The 12,500-nt window shown below is 37.4% G+C and overlaps 1 protein-coding gene across 2 annotated transcripts in view; it reads left to right on the top strand.

The window, feature by feature from the left end:
• LOC133569749 (guanine nucleotide exchange factor VAV3) overlaps positions 1–12,500 on the top strand; it is a 219,862-nt gene that overhangs the window by 59,166 nt on the left and 148,196 nt on the right. For both annotated transcript variants that reach the window (XM_061922308.1, XM_061922309.1), the window contains exon 2: positions 3,115–3,231. In XM_061922308.1, the coding sequence (XP_061778292.1) occupies positions 3,115–3,231 (117 nt within the window). The remainder of the gene's footprint in view (positions 1–3,114; positions 3,232–12,500) is intronic.

The raw sequence follows: 12,500 nt of genomic DNA on the forward strand, positions 1-12,500 counted from the left end.
ACCAGAAATCCCCCAAATCCTTAACTTTAACCACCTTTATGCTACAATAAACATTTTAAAAAGGGAAAATCCACTTACAGTACATTAACACATCGACACACACACAAAAGACCCTTTGGTGCCCTCACAAGTGACCAGAAATCCCCCAAATCCTTAACTTTAACCACCTTAATGCTACAATAAACATTTTCAAAAGGGAAAATCCACTTACAGTACATGAACGCATCGGCACACACACAGAAAACCCTTTGGTGCCCTCACAAGCGACCAGAAAGCCCACAAATCCTTAACTTTAGCAACCATATTGCTACAGTAATAAACAATTAAAAAAGTGAAATCCACTTACAGTACATGAACGCATCGGCACACACACAGAAGACCCTTTTGTGCCCTCACAAGTGACCACAAATCCCCCAAATCCTTGACTTTAACCACACTAATGCTAGAATAATAAGCATTTTAAAAAGGTAAAATCCACTTACAGTATGTTAACATATCGGCACACACACATAAGTCCCTTTGGTGCCCTCAAAGGTGACCATAAATCCCCTAAATCCTCAACTTTATCAACCATATTGTTACAATAATAAACATTTTAAAAAGGTAAAATCCACTTACAGTACATGAACACATCGGCACACACACAAAAGACCCTTTGGTGCCCTCACAAGTGACCAGAAATCCCCAAAATCCTTAACTTTAACCACCTTAATGCTACAATAAACATTTTCAAAAAGGGAAAATCCACTTACAGTACATGAACGCATCGGCACACACACAGAAGACCCTTTGGCGCCCTCACAAGCGACCAGAAATCCCCCAAATCTTTAACTTTAACCACCTTAATGCTAGAATAATAAATTAAAAAAAAAAGTAAAATCCACCTACAGCACATGAACGCATCGGCACACACACAGAAGAACCCTTGGTGCCCTCACAAGAGACCAGAAATCCCCCAAATCTTTAACTTTAACCACCTTAATGCTAGAATAATAAACATTTTAAAAAGGTAAAATCCACTTACAGTACATGAACGCATCGGCACACACACAGAAGACCCTTTGGCGCCCTCACAAGCGACCAGAAATCCCCCAAATCCTTAACTCTAACCACCTTAATGCTACAATAATAATCATTTAAAAAAGGTAAAATCCACTTACAGTACATGAACGCATCGGCACACACACAGAAGAACCTTTGGTGCACTCACAAGTGACCAGAAATCCCCCAAATCCTTAACTTTAACCATCTCAATGCTACAATAAAAAGTTTAAAAAGGTAAAATCCACTTACAGTACATGAACACATCGGCACACACACACAGAAGTCCCTTTGGTGCACTCACAAGTGACCAGAAATCCCCCAAATCCTTAACTTTAACCACCTTAATGCCACAATAAACAGTTTAAAAAGGTAAAATCCACTTACAGTACATGAACACATCGGCACACACACAGAAGACCCTTTGGTGCCCTCACAAGTGACCAGTAAGCCCCCAAATCCTTAACATTAACCACCTTAATGCTAGAATAATAAACTTTAAAAAAAAGTAGAATCCACTTACCGCACATGAACACATCGGCACACACACAGAAGACCCTTTGGTGCCCTCACAAGTGACCAGAAATCCCCCAAATCCTTGACTTTAACCACACTAATGGGAGAATAATAAACATTTTAAAAAGGTAAAATCCACTTACAGTATGTTAACATATCGGCACACACACATAAGTCCCTTTGGTGCCCTCAAAGGTGACCATAAATCCCCTAAATCCTTAAATTTATCAACCATATTGTTACAATAATAAACATTTTAAAAAGGTAAAATCCACTTAGAGTACATGAACACATCGGCAAACACACATAAGTCCCTTTGGTGCACTCACAAGCGATCAGAAATCCCCCAAATCCTTAACTCTAACCACATGAATCCTACAATAATAATCATTTTAAAAAGGTAAAATCCACTTACAGTACATGAACGCATCAGCACACACACAGAAGAACCTTTGGTGCCCTCACAAGCGATCAGAAATCCCCCAAATCTTTAACTTTAACCACCTTAATGCTACAATAATAAACATTTTAAAAAGGTAAAATCCACCTACAATATGTTAACATATTGGCACACACACATAAGTCCCTTTGGTGCTCTCACAAGTGACCAGAAATCACCTAAATCCTTAACTTTATCAACCATATTGTTACCGAACAAACATTTTAAAAAGTAAAATCCACTTAGAGTATGTTAACATATCGGCACACACACATAAGTCCCTTTGGTGCCCTCACAAGTGACCAGAAATCCCCCAAATCCTTAACGTTAACCACCTTAATGCTACAATAAACAGTTTAAAAAGCTAAAATCCACTTACAGTACATGAACAAATCGGCACACACACAGAAGACCCTTTGGTGCCCTCACAAGTGACCAGAAAGCCCCCAAATCCTTAACTTTAACAACCATATTGCTACAGTAAAAACATTAAAAAAATTAAATCCACTTACAGTACATGAACACATCGGCACACACACAAAAGAGACCCTTTGGTGCCCTCACAAGTGACCAGTAAGCCCCCAAATCCTTAACATTAACCACCTTAATGCTAGAAGAATAAACTTGAAAAAAAAGTAAAATCCACCTACAGCACATGAACACATCGGCACACACACAGAAGACCCTCTGGTGCCCTCACAAGTGACCAGAAATCCCCCAAATCTTTATTTTTAACAACCATATTGCTACAATAATAAACATTTTAAAAAGTGAGAACCACTTACAGTACATGAACACATCGGCACACAAACAGAAGTTCCTTTGGTGCCCTCACAAGTGACCAGAAAGCCCCCAAATCCCTAACTTTAACAACCATATTGCTACAATAATAAACATTTTAAAAAGTAAAATCCACTTTGTATATATTGTGATACGTATCGATACTGCAATGTAGATTTTAGGCCTAATTGCCCCTCCCTAAAATTGCATTTGATTCTGGGTAGAAATGTGTAGGAAAGTGTTGCGTTCTGCATCAAACTGCACCAGTTCTTCCTTACGTCACCCAAAAAATATATTGTCGCACACCACATTGACTCTGATGTTTCTCTTCTCCGTAGTTCCTGTGCCTGAAGAACATCAGGACTTTCCTGACAGCGTGCAGCTACACATTCGGCATGAAGAAGAGCGAGCTGTTCGAGGCGTTCGACCTGTTTGACGTCAGAGACTTCGGGAAGGTGAGGCAGCCGCTGCGTGCTCCGTCTCCATCCGTGCTGCGTTCAAAGACTCCAAAGTTGGCACACTTTCCAGTCTTTCAGTCAACCATTCCACTTGTCAAAAATGGTTTTGATTTTCCGTCTTAAAAAGTTGGAAATAGTCAATCGATGCGTTTGAATAGAATATAATAGAATAGAAAGTACTTTATTGATCCCTGGGGGAAATTCAGCACCACAATAAACAATAAGGTTATTTTGTACATGTGAATAATGCTGTATAATAGACTGTATTTATATTATTCACATGTGAATAATACTGTATAATGGACTGTATTTATATTATTCAAATATTAGATTATTATTCACATGTGAATAATGCTGTATAATAGGCTATTTATATTATTCACATGTGAATAATGCTGTATAATAGACTGTATTCACATTATTCAGACGTGAATAATATAAATACAGTTTATTATACAGTCTAATAATGCTGTATAATCGACTGTATTTATATTATTCACACGTGAATAATACTGTATAATAGACTGTTTTTCGATTATTCACATGCGAATAATGCTGTATAATGGACTATATTTATATATTCAAATGTGAATAATGCTGTATAAGACTATTTATATTATTTACATGTAAAACATGCTGTATAATAGGCTGCATTATATTATTCACATGTGAATAATACAGTATAATAGACTATTTTTATTATTCAAACGTGAATAATGCTGTACATTAATTATTCACATGTGAATAATTTTTTATATAATAAACAGTATTTATATTATTCACATGCGAATAATGGTTTATAATGGACTGTATTTATATTATTCACATGTGAATAATATAAATACAGTCTATTATACAGTCTAATAATGCTGTATAATAGACTGTATTTATATTATTCACATGTGAATAATGCTGTATAATAGACTGCATTCACATTATTCAGATGTGAATAATATAAATACAGTTTATTATACAGTCTAATAATGCTGTATAATCGACTGTATTTATATTATTCACACGTGAATAATACTGTATAATAGACTGTTTTTCTATTATTCACATGTGAATAATGCTGTATAAAGGACTATATTTATATATTCAAATGTGAACAATGCTGTATAAGACTATTTATATTATTCACATGTAAATAATGCTGTATAATAGGCTGCATTTATATTATTCACATGTGAATAATACAGTATAATAGACTATTTTTATTATTCAAACGTGAATAATGCTGTACATTAATTATTCACATGTGAATAATTTTTTATATAATAAACAGTATTTATATTATTCACATGCGAATAATGGTTTATAATGGACTGTATTTATATTATTCACATGTGAATAATATAAATACAGTCTATTATACAGTCTAATAATGCTGTATAATAGTCTGTATTTATATTATTCACATGTGAATAATGCTGTATAATGGACTGTATTTATATCATTCACATGTGAATAATATAAATACAGTCTATTATACAGTCTAATAATGCTGTATAATAGACTGTATTTATATTATTCACATGTGAATAATGTGAATACAGTCTATTATACAGCATTATTCAGATGTGAATAATATACAGTCTAATATACAGTTTAATTATGCTGTATAATAGACTGTATTTATATTATTCACATGTGAATAATGCTGTATAAGACTGTATTCACATTATTCACATGTGAATAATATAAATACAGTCTATTATACAACATTATTCACTTGTGAATAATATAAATACAGTCTATTATGCATCATTATTCACATGTGAATAACATAAATACAGTTTATTATACAGCATTATTCACATGTGACTAATAGTGTAAAATACAGCATTGTTCACATGTGAATAATATAAATAGTCTATTATACAGCATTATTCACTTGTGAATAATATAAACACAGTCTATTATGCATCATTATTCACTTGTGAATACATAGTCTAGTATACAGCATTATTCACATGTGAATATAAATACAGTCTATTATGCATCATTATTCACATGTGAATAACATAATTACAGTTTGTTATACAGCATTATTCACATGTGAATAATATAAATACAGTCCATTATACAGCATTATTCACATGTGAATAATATAAATACAGTCCATTATACAGCATTATTCACATGTGAATAATATAAATACAGTCCATTATACATCCCAGTACAGTGAGTTGAGGTGTTTCTCTTCTAATTATTGCCTGCCATATTGGAATTATCGAGGTTTAGTACGTAGCAACATTCTTCTTCAGTATGCATTTGCTGTTGGCCTCTAACTTGAAGGTTTTTTTCTGGTACTTCAACTTGTTTAGGAGTTTTGAAAATGATAAATTTATTAACAATTTGAACCAGTAAGAATTGGGATCCGGATGACGTCATCAGTCTTGCGTTTTCTCGTCTTTTAAGCCAACGATTCCATTTTTTTTTTTTTTTTTTTTTTTGTTAGCAGAGTTACTTGTAAAGTGGTCCTGAGGGTCTGAACTATTTACATATTGCAGCCTTCCCAAGTTCACGCCGAAGTAATCAGCAGCTTGACTCGGCACTTTCCTCACTTCCTCCCATCAGGGATTAGGGTGTAATTGTCTCAGCATGCAGTCTTTTGAAAAAAAAAAAAAAAATAAGTCTGGATTCGGAGGTTCATTACTTTTGCTAAAACGCCGACGCGGTGCTCAGAAAGCCGCGCCAGCGTCTCCCGTTCTTTGACGCCGACCTCGGCACGTCCCCAGGTGGTTTAATTAGAAACAGGCTGATGCACTTTTTTTTTTTTTTTTTGACACAATTCCTGCAACGGGGTGCGAGTAATGAACACGACGACACTATTTTCCCACAAATAAGGACGCGGAGCTAACTGCGGAGAATCATGGTGGAAAAACGAGGGATGGACGCGGATGAAAAATGCAAACTATGACCAAAAAAATCCATATTTTCTGTAGAAAACTCATTTAATTGACTAACAGGTAGATGTTTAAAGGCCTACTGAAAGCCACTACTAGCCACCACGTAGTCTGATAGTTTATATATCAATGATCAGAGGTGGGCAGAGTAGCCAGAAATTGTACTCAAGTAAGAGTACAGTTACTTTACAGATGTATTACTCAAGTAAAAGTAAGGAGTAGTCACCCAAATATTTACTTGAGTAAAAGTAAAAAGTATGTTGTGAAAAAACGACTCAAGTACTGAGTAACTGATGAGTAACCTGATTACGGCAACAAATAATGCACAAAAACATAAAAATAGCAATGAGCAAATTCAGGGCCAGGAATATCTCTTAAGCAACTAAAACAATTATATATATTAAATAATAGTACATAAAAAAAAAAAATTAAGGCAAATTGAGCCACAATAACTTATCAGCACCATAGGCTCAGTAGGCAATTATTGATCGATTGATTAAAACTTGTATTAGTAGATAACACAGTACAGTACATATTCCCTACAATTGACCACTAAATGGTAACACCCCAATAAGTTTTTCAACATTAATCAATTACTTAATAAATGACCAAGTCGAGGTGATCTACCTCATATATAAACATATATATATATATATAATAAATATATACATATATATATATATATACACACACACACATACCTTTGTATATACAGTATATAATTTATATTTATCTATTTTGCCGTTTTTGTTGACATATTAAAGGTGTTTTAATGAATATACATGCATGTTTAACATATAGATTCCTATCTTTCATGAAGACAAGAATATAAGTTGGTGTATTACCTGATTCTGATGACTTGCATTGATTGGAATCAGACGTTCACGTTTTCAAATGGAGGAGAAAAAAAGTTCCTCTTTTCTGTCTAATACCAAATGAAAGTCGTTGGTTTCTGGCATCTTATTTGTCCAGCTTCCATATTCGTTTTTATACACTTTACAAGAAATACATTGGCGGCAAACTCCGTAGCTTGCTAGCTTGTTTGCGCCGGCTTTCGGAGACTCTTATTTTGTTAGCGCAGGCGGCGCTTTTATTGTGAAGACAGGAACTGTGCGATCAGTCTTTAGGCTTTTGACGGGAAGTACGGTTGAAATATAAAGTGTCTTTTTTCTTTTACACTTTTGATTGATTGATTGATTGATTGAAACTTTTATTAGTAGATTGCACAGTACAGTACCTATTCCGTACAGTTGACCGCTAAATGGTAACACCCCAATAAGTTTTTCAACATGTCGGGTTTTACGTGTGATGGTCACGTGACCACCAGGCTCTGTTTGATTGGTTCAACGTCACCGGTGACTGCATTTGATTGGTTCAACGTCACCATTGACTGTATTTGATTGGTGAAACGCAGGCCTGCGTGGTTCCTACTTTGAATGCGTGTCTGACAAAATCAAAACAAACAAAGCGTGCATTAACAGATCGATAAGAAAAAAAAAGTAGCGAGTAGCGACCTGATTGCATATAAATGGAGCGGAGTAAAAGTAGCGTTTCTTCTCTATAAATATACTCAAGTAAAAGTAAAAGTATGTTGCATAAAAACTACTCTTAGAAGTACAATTTATCCCAAAAGTTACTCAAGTAGATGTAACGGAGTAAATGTAGCGCGTTACTACCCACCTCTGTCAATGATGAAATATTAACTTTGCAACACATGCCAATACGGCCTTTTTAGAAATTGAAAGGAAAGTTTACATATTACCCTTTAGTCGACTAAATCTACTGTAGTTTTCGTCGACTATAATCTTATGATATTTCGTCAACTAAAACTGGACTAAAACAAACAATTCAAATAACTAAATTACATTTTAGTCAAAAGACTATGACTTAAACTAAATCAAATTTTGCCGTCTAAATCAACACTGGCGACAACATGGTCGAGAGGACATTTAAGGCAGGGGTGTCAAACTCAAATACAGAGTGGGCCAAAATTTTAGACTGAACAAAGCCAAGGTTGAACAAATTAACCGTTCAATAGGGACCCAAACAAGTTTTGCATTGAATATTGAACGAGCAAGGCTTGTATAACTTTATAGTGACATGCAAAAATCGATTTTCAAATATTGTAGCATCCCGGAAGAGTTAGTGCTGCAAGGGAGTCAGGGTCTTTGTTCTGTTGTGTTACGGTGTGGATGTTCTTCCTAAATGTGGTTGTCATTCTTGTTTGGGGTGGGTTCTCAGTGTGGCGCACATTTGTAACAGTCTTAAAGTTGTTTATACGGCCACCCTCAGTGTGACCTGTATGGCGGTTGACCAAGTATGCCTTGCATTCGCTTGTGTGTAATGTTCGCATATAGTATGTGAATGTTTTTATGGAGAAAAAGAGGACAGGATGACAGTTTTTTAGGGGACGTTGAATGCAGCGCCTTTAAGGCACGTCCCCAATGATGTTGTTAAGCGGAAATCGAGAGAAATTCGGGAGAATGGTTGCCCCGGGTGATTTTCGGCAGGGGCACTGAAATTCGGGAGTCTCCCGGGAAAATCGGGAGGGTTGGTAAGTATGAGTATTAGCGGTGAATGCTGCGGAAAATCTGAGAATGTTATCCTGGGGAGATTTCTGGGAGAGGCACTGAAATCCGGAAAACCTCCCGGAAAAATGGGGGGGCGGGGGGTTGGCAAGTACGCAGCTGAGTCACATCAGAGTGATCCAAGAGCCGCGGGTTGCCGACCCCTGACCTACAGAGATACAAAGAATTGCTATACATGGGTTTCCGCTAGCGGCGATTACCCAGAATCCTTCGAGGCAGCCGCCATCTTGTGTGTCAAAACTTTGTTTACTCGTCTGCAGCAGTTTTCTAAATATATTTCCGCACTTTTGCAGCAACAATGACGTCCACTTCGGGAAATTTGAAAGAAGTCGTAAAAGTTCCCTACAGACAGTATTCTGGACTTCTGTGTTGCTGAATCTTTTGCATTTTGTTCAATGAATAATGGAGACGTCAAAGAAGAAAGCTGTAGGTGGGAAGCGGCGTATTGCGGCCGCCTTTAGCAACACAAACAAAGCCGGTGTTTCATTGTTTACATTCCCGGAAGATGACGGTGAAGCTTTACTATGGAACAGAGCGGTCAAGCGAACACGGTCGGATTAGACCACACCCACAAAGTACAGTGTATTATGCAGCAATCATTTCGAAAGTTTCGTGGTTTGAAGAGGGTCTCTTGCGAAGGGCAGAGATGGGCATCGCCAGCACCCGTCGACTGGTGCTGAAGAAAGGTGTGGGGCCGACATTCAGGTTGTACAGGTTAGACCGGGGGTAGGGAACCTATGGCTCGCGAGCCAGATGTGGCTCTTTTGATGACTGCATCTGGCTCTCGGATAAATCTGAGCTGACATTGCTTAACATGATAAGTAATGAATAATTCCACTTGTAATAAGTGTAAAAAATAATATTCAAAACAAAACATTCTCATGCATTTTTAGTCCATCCATCCGTTTACTACCGCACCTGCTCAAGAAGTTGCGTTAAGAAGTTATTTATTTATTATTGGTTAGTGTGGGGCTTGTCCTCCTGGGGGTTCTTCAGACCACCAAGCACCGACATGAGAGCCTGTTTCAGGGTTACAATATTGTTTTATTTTTCAATAAGTCTCTCAGTTGCTTTCCAGCAATTGTGTTTTTCTCTTTCGTTCTCGCTCTGGCTCCAGCCCCAACCCCATCTCTCCTACTGGCTGCTGCTTATAACAGAGCGATAACAAGGCTCAGGTGGGCCGTCTACGCAGCTCTCGCTGATTTCGAGGCCGGTCCTGGCACACCCCAGTTCGCTGCAGGCCCGCGGGCCACGCCCCCCTCCACAGTTATCTTCAGAATAACAATGTTATTACAAAGAATAAGAGACTTATTATACTCTAGAAATGTTGGTCTTACTTAAAAATGCACGCGTTTAGTTGTGTTCAGTGTTAAACCAAAATATTATATGGCTCTTACGGAAATATATTTGAAAATATTTGGCTTTTTGGCTCTCTCAGCCAAAAAGGTTCCCGACCCCTGGGTTAGACCATATAATCTCACTAAAACACTAGTAACACAATAAGCAGATAAGGGATTTTCCAGAATTATCCTTGTAAGTTTGTCTAGTAACATCTGAATCGCTCCCACTGTAGAGTCTTTTTTTTCTTCTATTTTTTCTAGTCCTTCACTCTCACTTTCCTCATCCACGAATCTTTCCTTTTCACTCAAAATAATGGGGAAATCGTCGCCTTCTCGGTCAGAATCGCTCTCGCTGCTGGTGGCCATGATTGTAAACAATGTTCAGATGTGAGGAGCTCCACAACCCGTGAAATCACGCGCACATCGTCTGCTACTTCCGGTACAGGCAAGGCTGTTTTATTAGCGACCAAAAGTTGTGAACTTTATCGTCGATGTTCTCTACTAAATCATTTCAGCAAAAATATGACAATATCGCGAAATGATCAAGTATGACACATAGAATGGACCTGCTATCCCCGTTTGAATAAGCAAATCTCATTTTAGTCGGCCTTTAATGATAGAACAGCTGTGCTCACACTATTAGAGATGATTAGTGATCAGAAGCTATGATGGCAGAACACAATAACACAATAACGACTTTCAATTGCTTACCATATGGGAGCCTTGAGTATTGGCCGATACCGATATTAATCACAAATCATACATACTTTTATTTTGTATTCTGGACTGTTAGGCAAAAGGCTTGATCAGGCGGAAAATGGCAGGTGTGAAAAAAACGCCGCCCCTTATGTCAGACTTACCGTATATTTCGGACTATAAGGCGCACTTAAAATCCTTCCGTTTCCTCAAAAATCGACATTGCGCCTAATGTACAGAATATTCTGGTTGTGCTTTTTCACCTTGAAGCTAATTTATTTGGGAGATGGTGTAATGATAAGTGTGACCGGTAGATGGCAGTCACACATAAGAGATATGTGTAGACTGCAATATAAACAACACCAAAAACATGAAATGGTACATTGAAAACATAAAGAACATTACACACGGCGCTCAAAAACCTGTCAAAATGTTTTAGTACGACTTTGAAGCCGCACCGCTTGATAGATTGTTGGCCCGGTCCAGTCCATGGTCCAGTTGAGAGTCCAAACTATAGTGGATCTAGTATAATATCGAGAGAGTCCAGTCCATAGCGGATCTAGCATAATAGTGTGAGAGTCCAGTCCATAGTGGATCTAACATAATAGTGTGAGAGTCCAGTCCATAGTGGATCTAACATAGTGTGAGACTCCAATCCATAGTGGATCTAGTATAATATTGAGAGAGTCCAGTCCATAGTGGATCTAGTATAATATTGAGAGAGTCCAGTCCATAGTGGATCTAGCATAATAGTGAGAGTGCAGTCCATAGTGGATCTAACATAATAGTGAGAGTCCAGTCCATAGTGGATCTAACATAATATTTTGAGTCCAGTCCATAGTGGATCTAACATAATAGTGAGAGTCCAGTCCATAGTGGATCTAACATAATAGTGTGAGAGTCGAGTCCATAGTGGATCTAACATAATAGTGTGAGAGTCCAGTCCATAGTGGATCTAACATAACAAAAGTGAGTGCAGTCCATAGTGGATCCAACATAATATTGTGAGAGTCCAGTCCATAGTGGATCCAACATAATAGTGTGAGAGTCCAGTCCATAGTGGATCTAACATAATAGTGTGAGATTCCAGTCCATAGTGGATCCAACATAACAAAAGTGAGAGTGCAGTCCATAGTGGATCTAACATAATAGTGAGAGTCCAGTCCATAGTGGATCTAACATAATAGTGTGAGAGTCCAGTCCATAGTGGATCTAACATAACAAAAGTGAGAGTCCAGTCCATAGTGGATCTAACATAACAAAAGTGAGAGTGCAGTCCATAGTGGATCTAACATAATAGTGAGAGTCCAGTCCATAGTGGATCTAACATAATAGTGTAAGGGTCCAGTCCATAGTGGATCTAACATAATAGTGAGAGTCCAGTCCATAGTGGATCTAACATAATAGTGTAAGGGTCCAGTCCATAGTGGATCTAACATAATAGTGTGAGAGTCCAGTCCATAGTGGATCTAACATAATAGTGTGAGAGTCCAGTCCATAGTGGATCTAACATAATAGTGTGAGAGTCCAGTCCATAGTGGATCTTACATAATAGTGTGAGTCCAGTCCATAGTGGATCTAACATAATATTGTGAGAGTACAGTCCATAGTGGATCTAAACATAATAGTGTGAGAGTCCAGTCCATAGTGGATCTAACATAACAAAAGTGAGAGTGCAGTCCATAGTGGATCTAACATAATATTGTGAGAGTCCAGTCCATAGTGGATCTAAC

This window comes from Nerophis ophidion, linkage group LG15 (assembly GCF_033978795.1).
Source record: "Nerophis ophidion isolate RoL-2023_Sa linkage group LG15, RoL_Noph_v1.0, whole genome shotgun sequence".
Classification (NCBI taxonomy): Eukaryota; Metazoa; Chordata; class Actinopteri; order Syngnathiformes; family Syngnathidae; genus Nerophis; species Nerophis ophidion.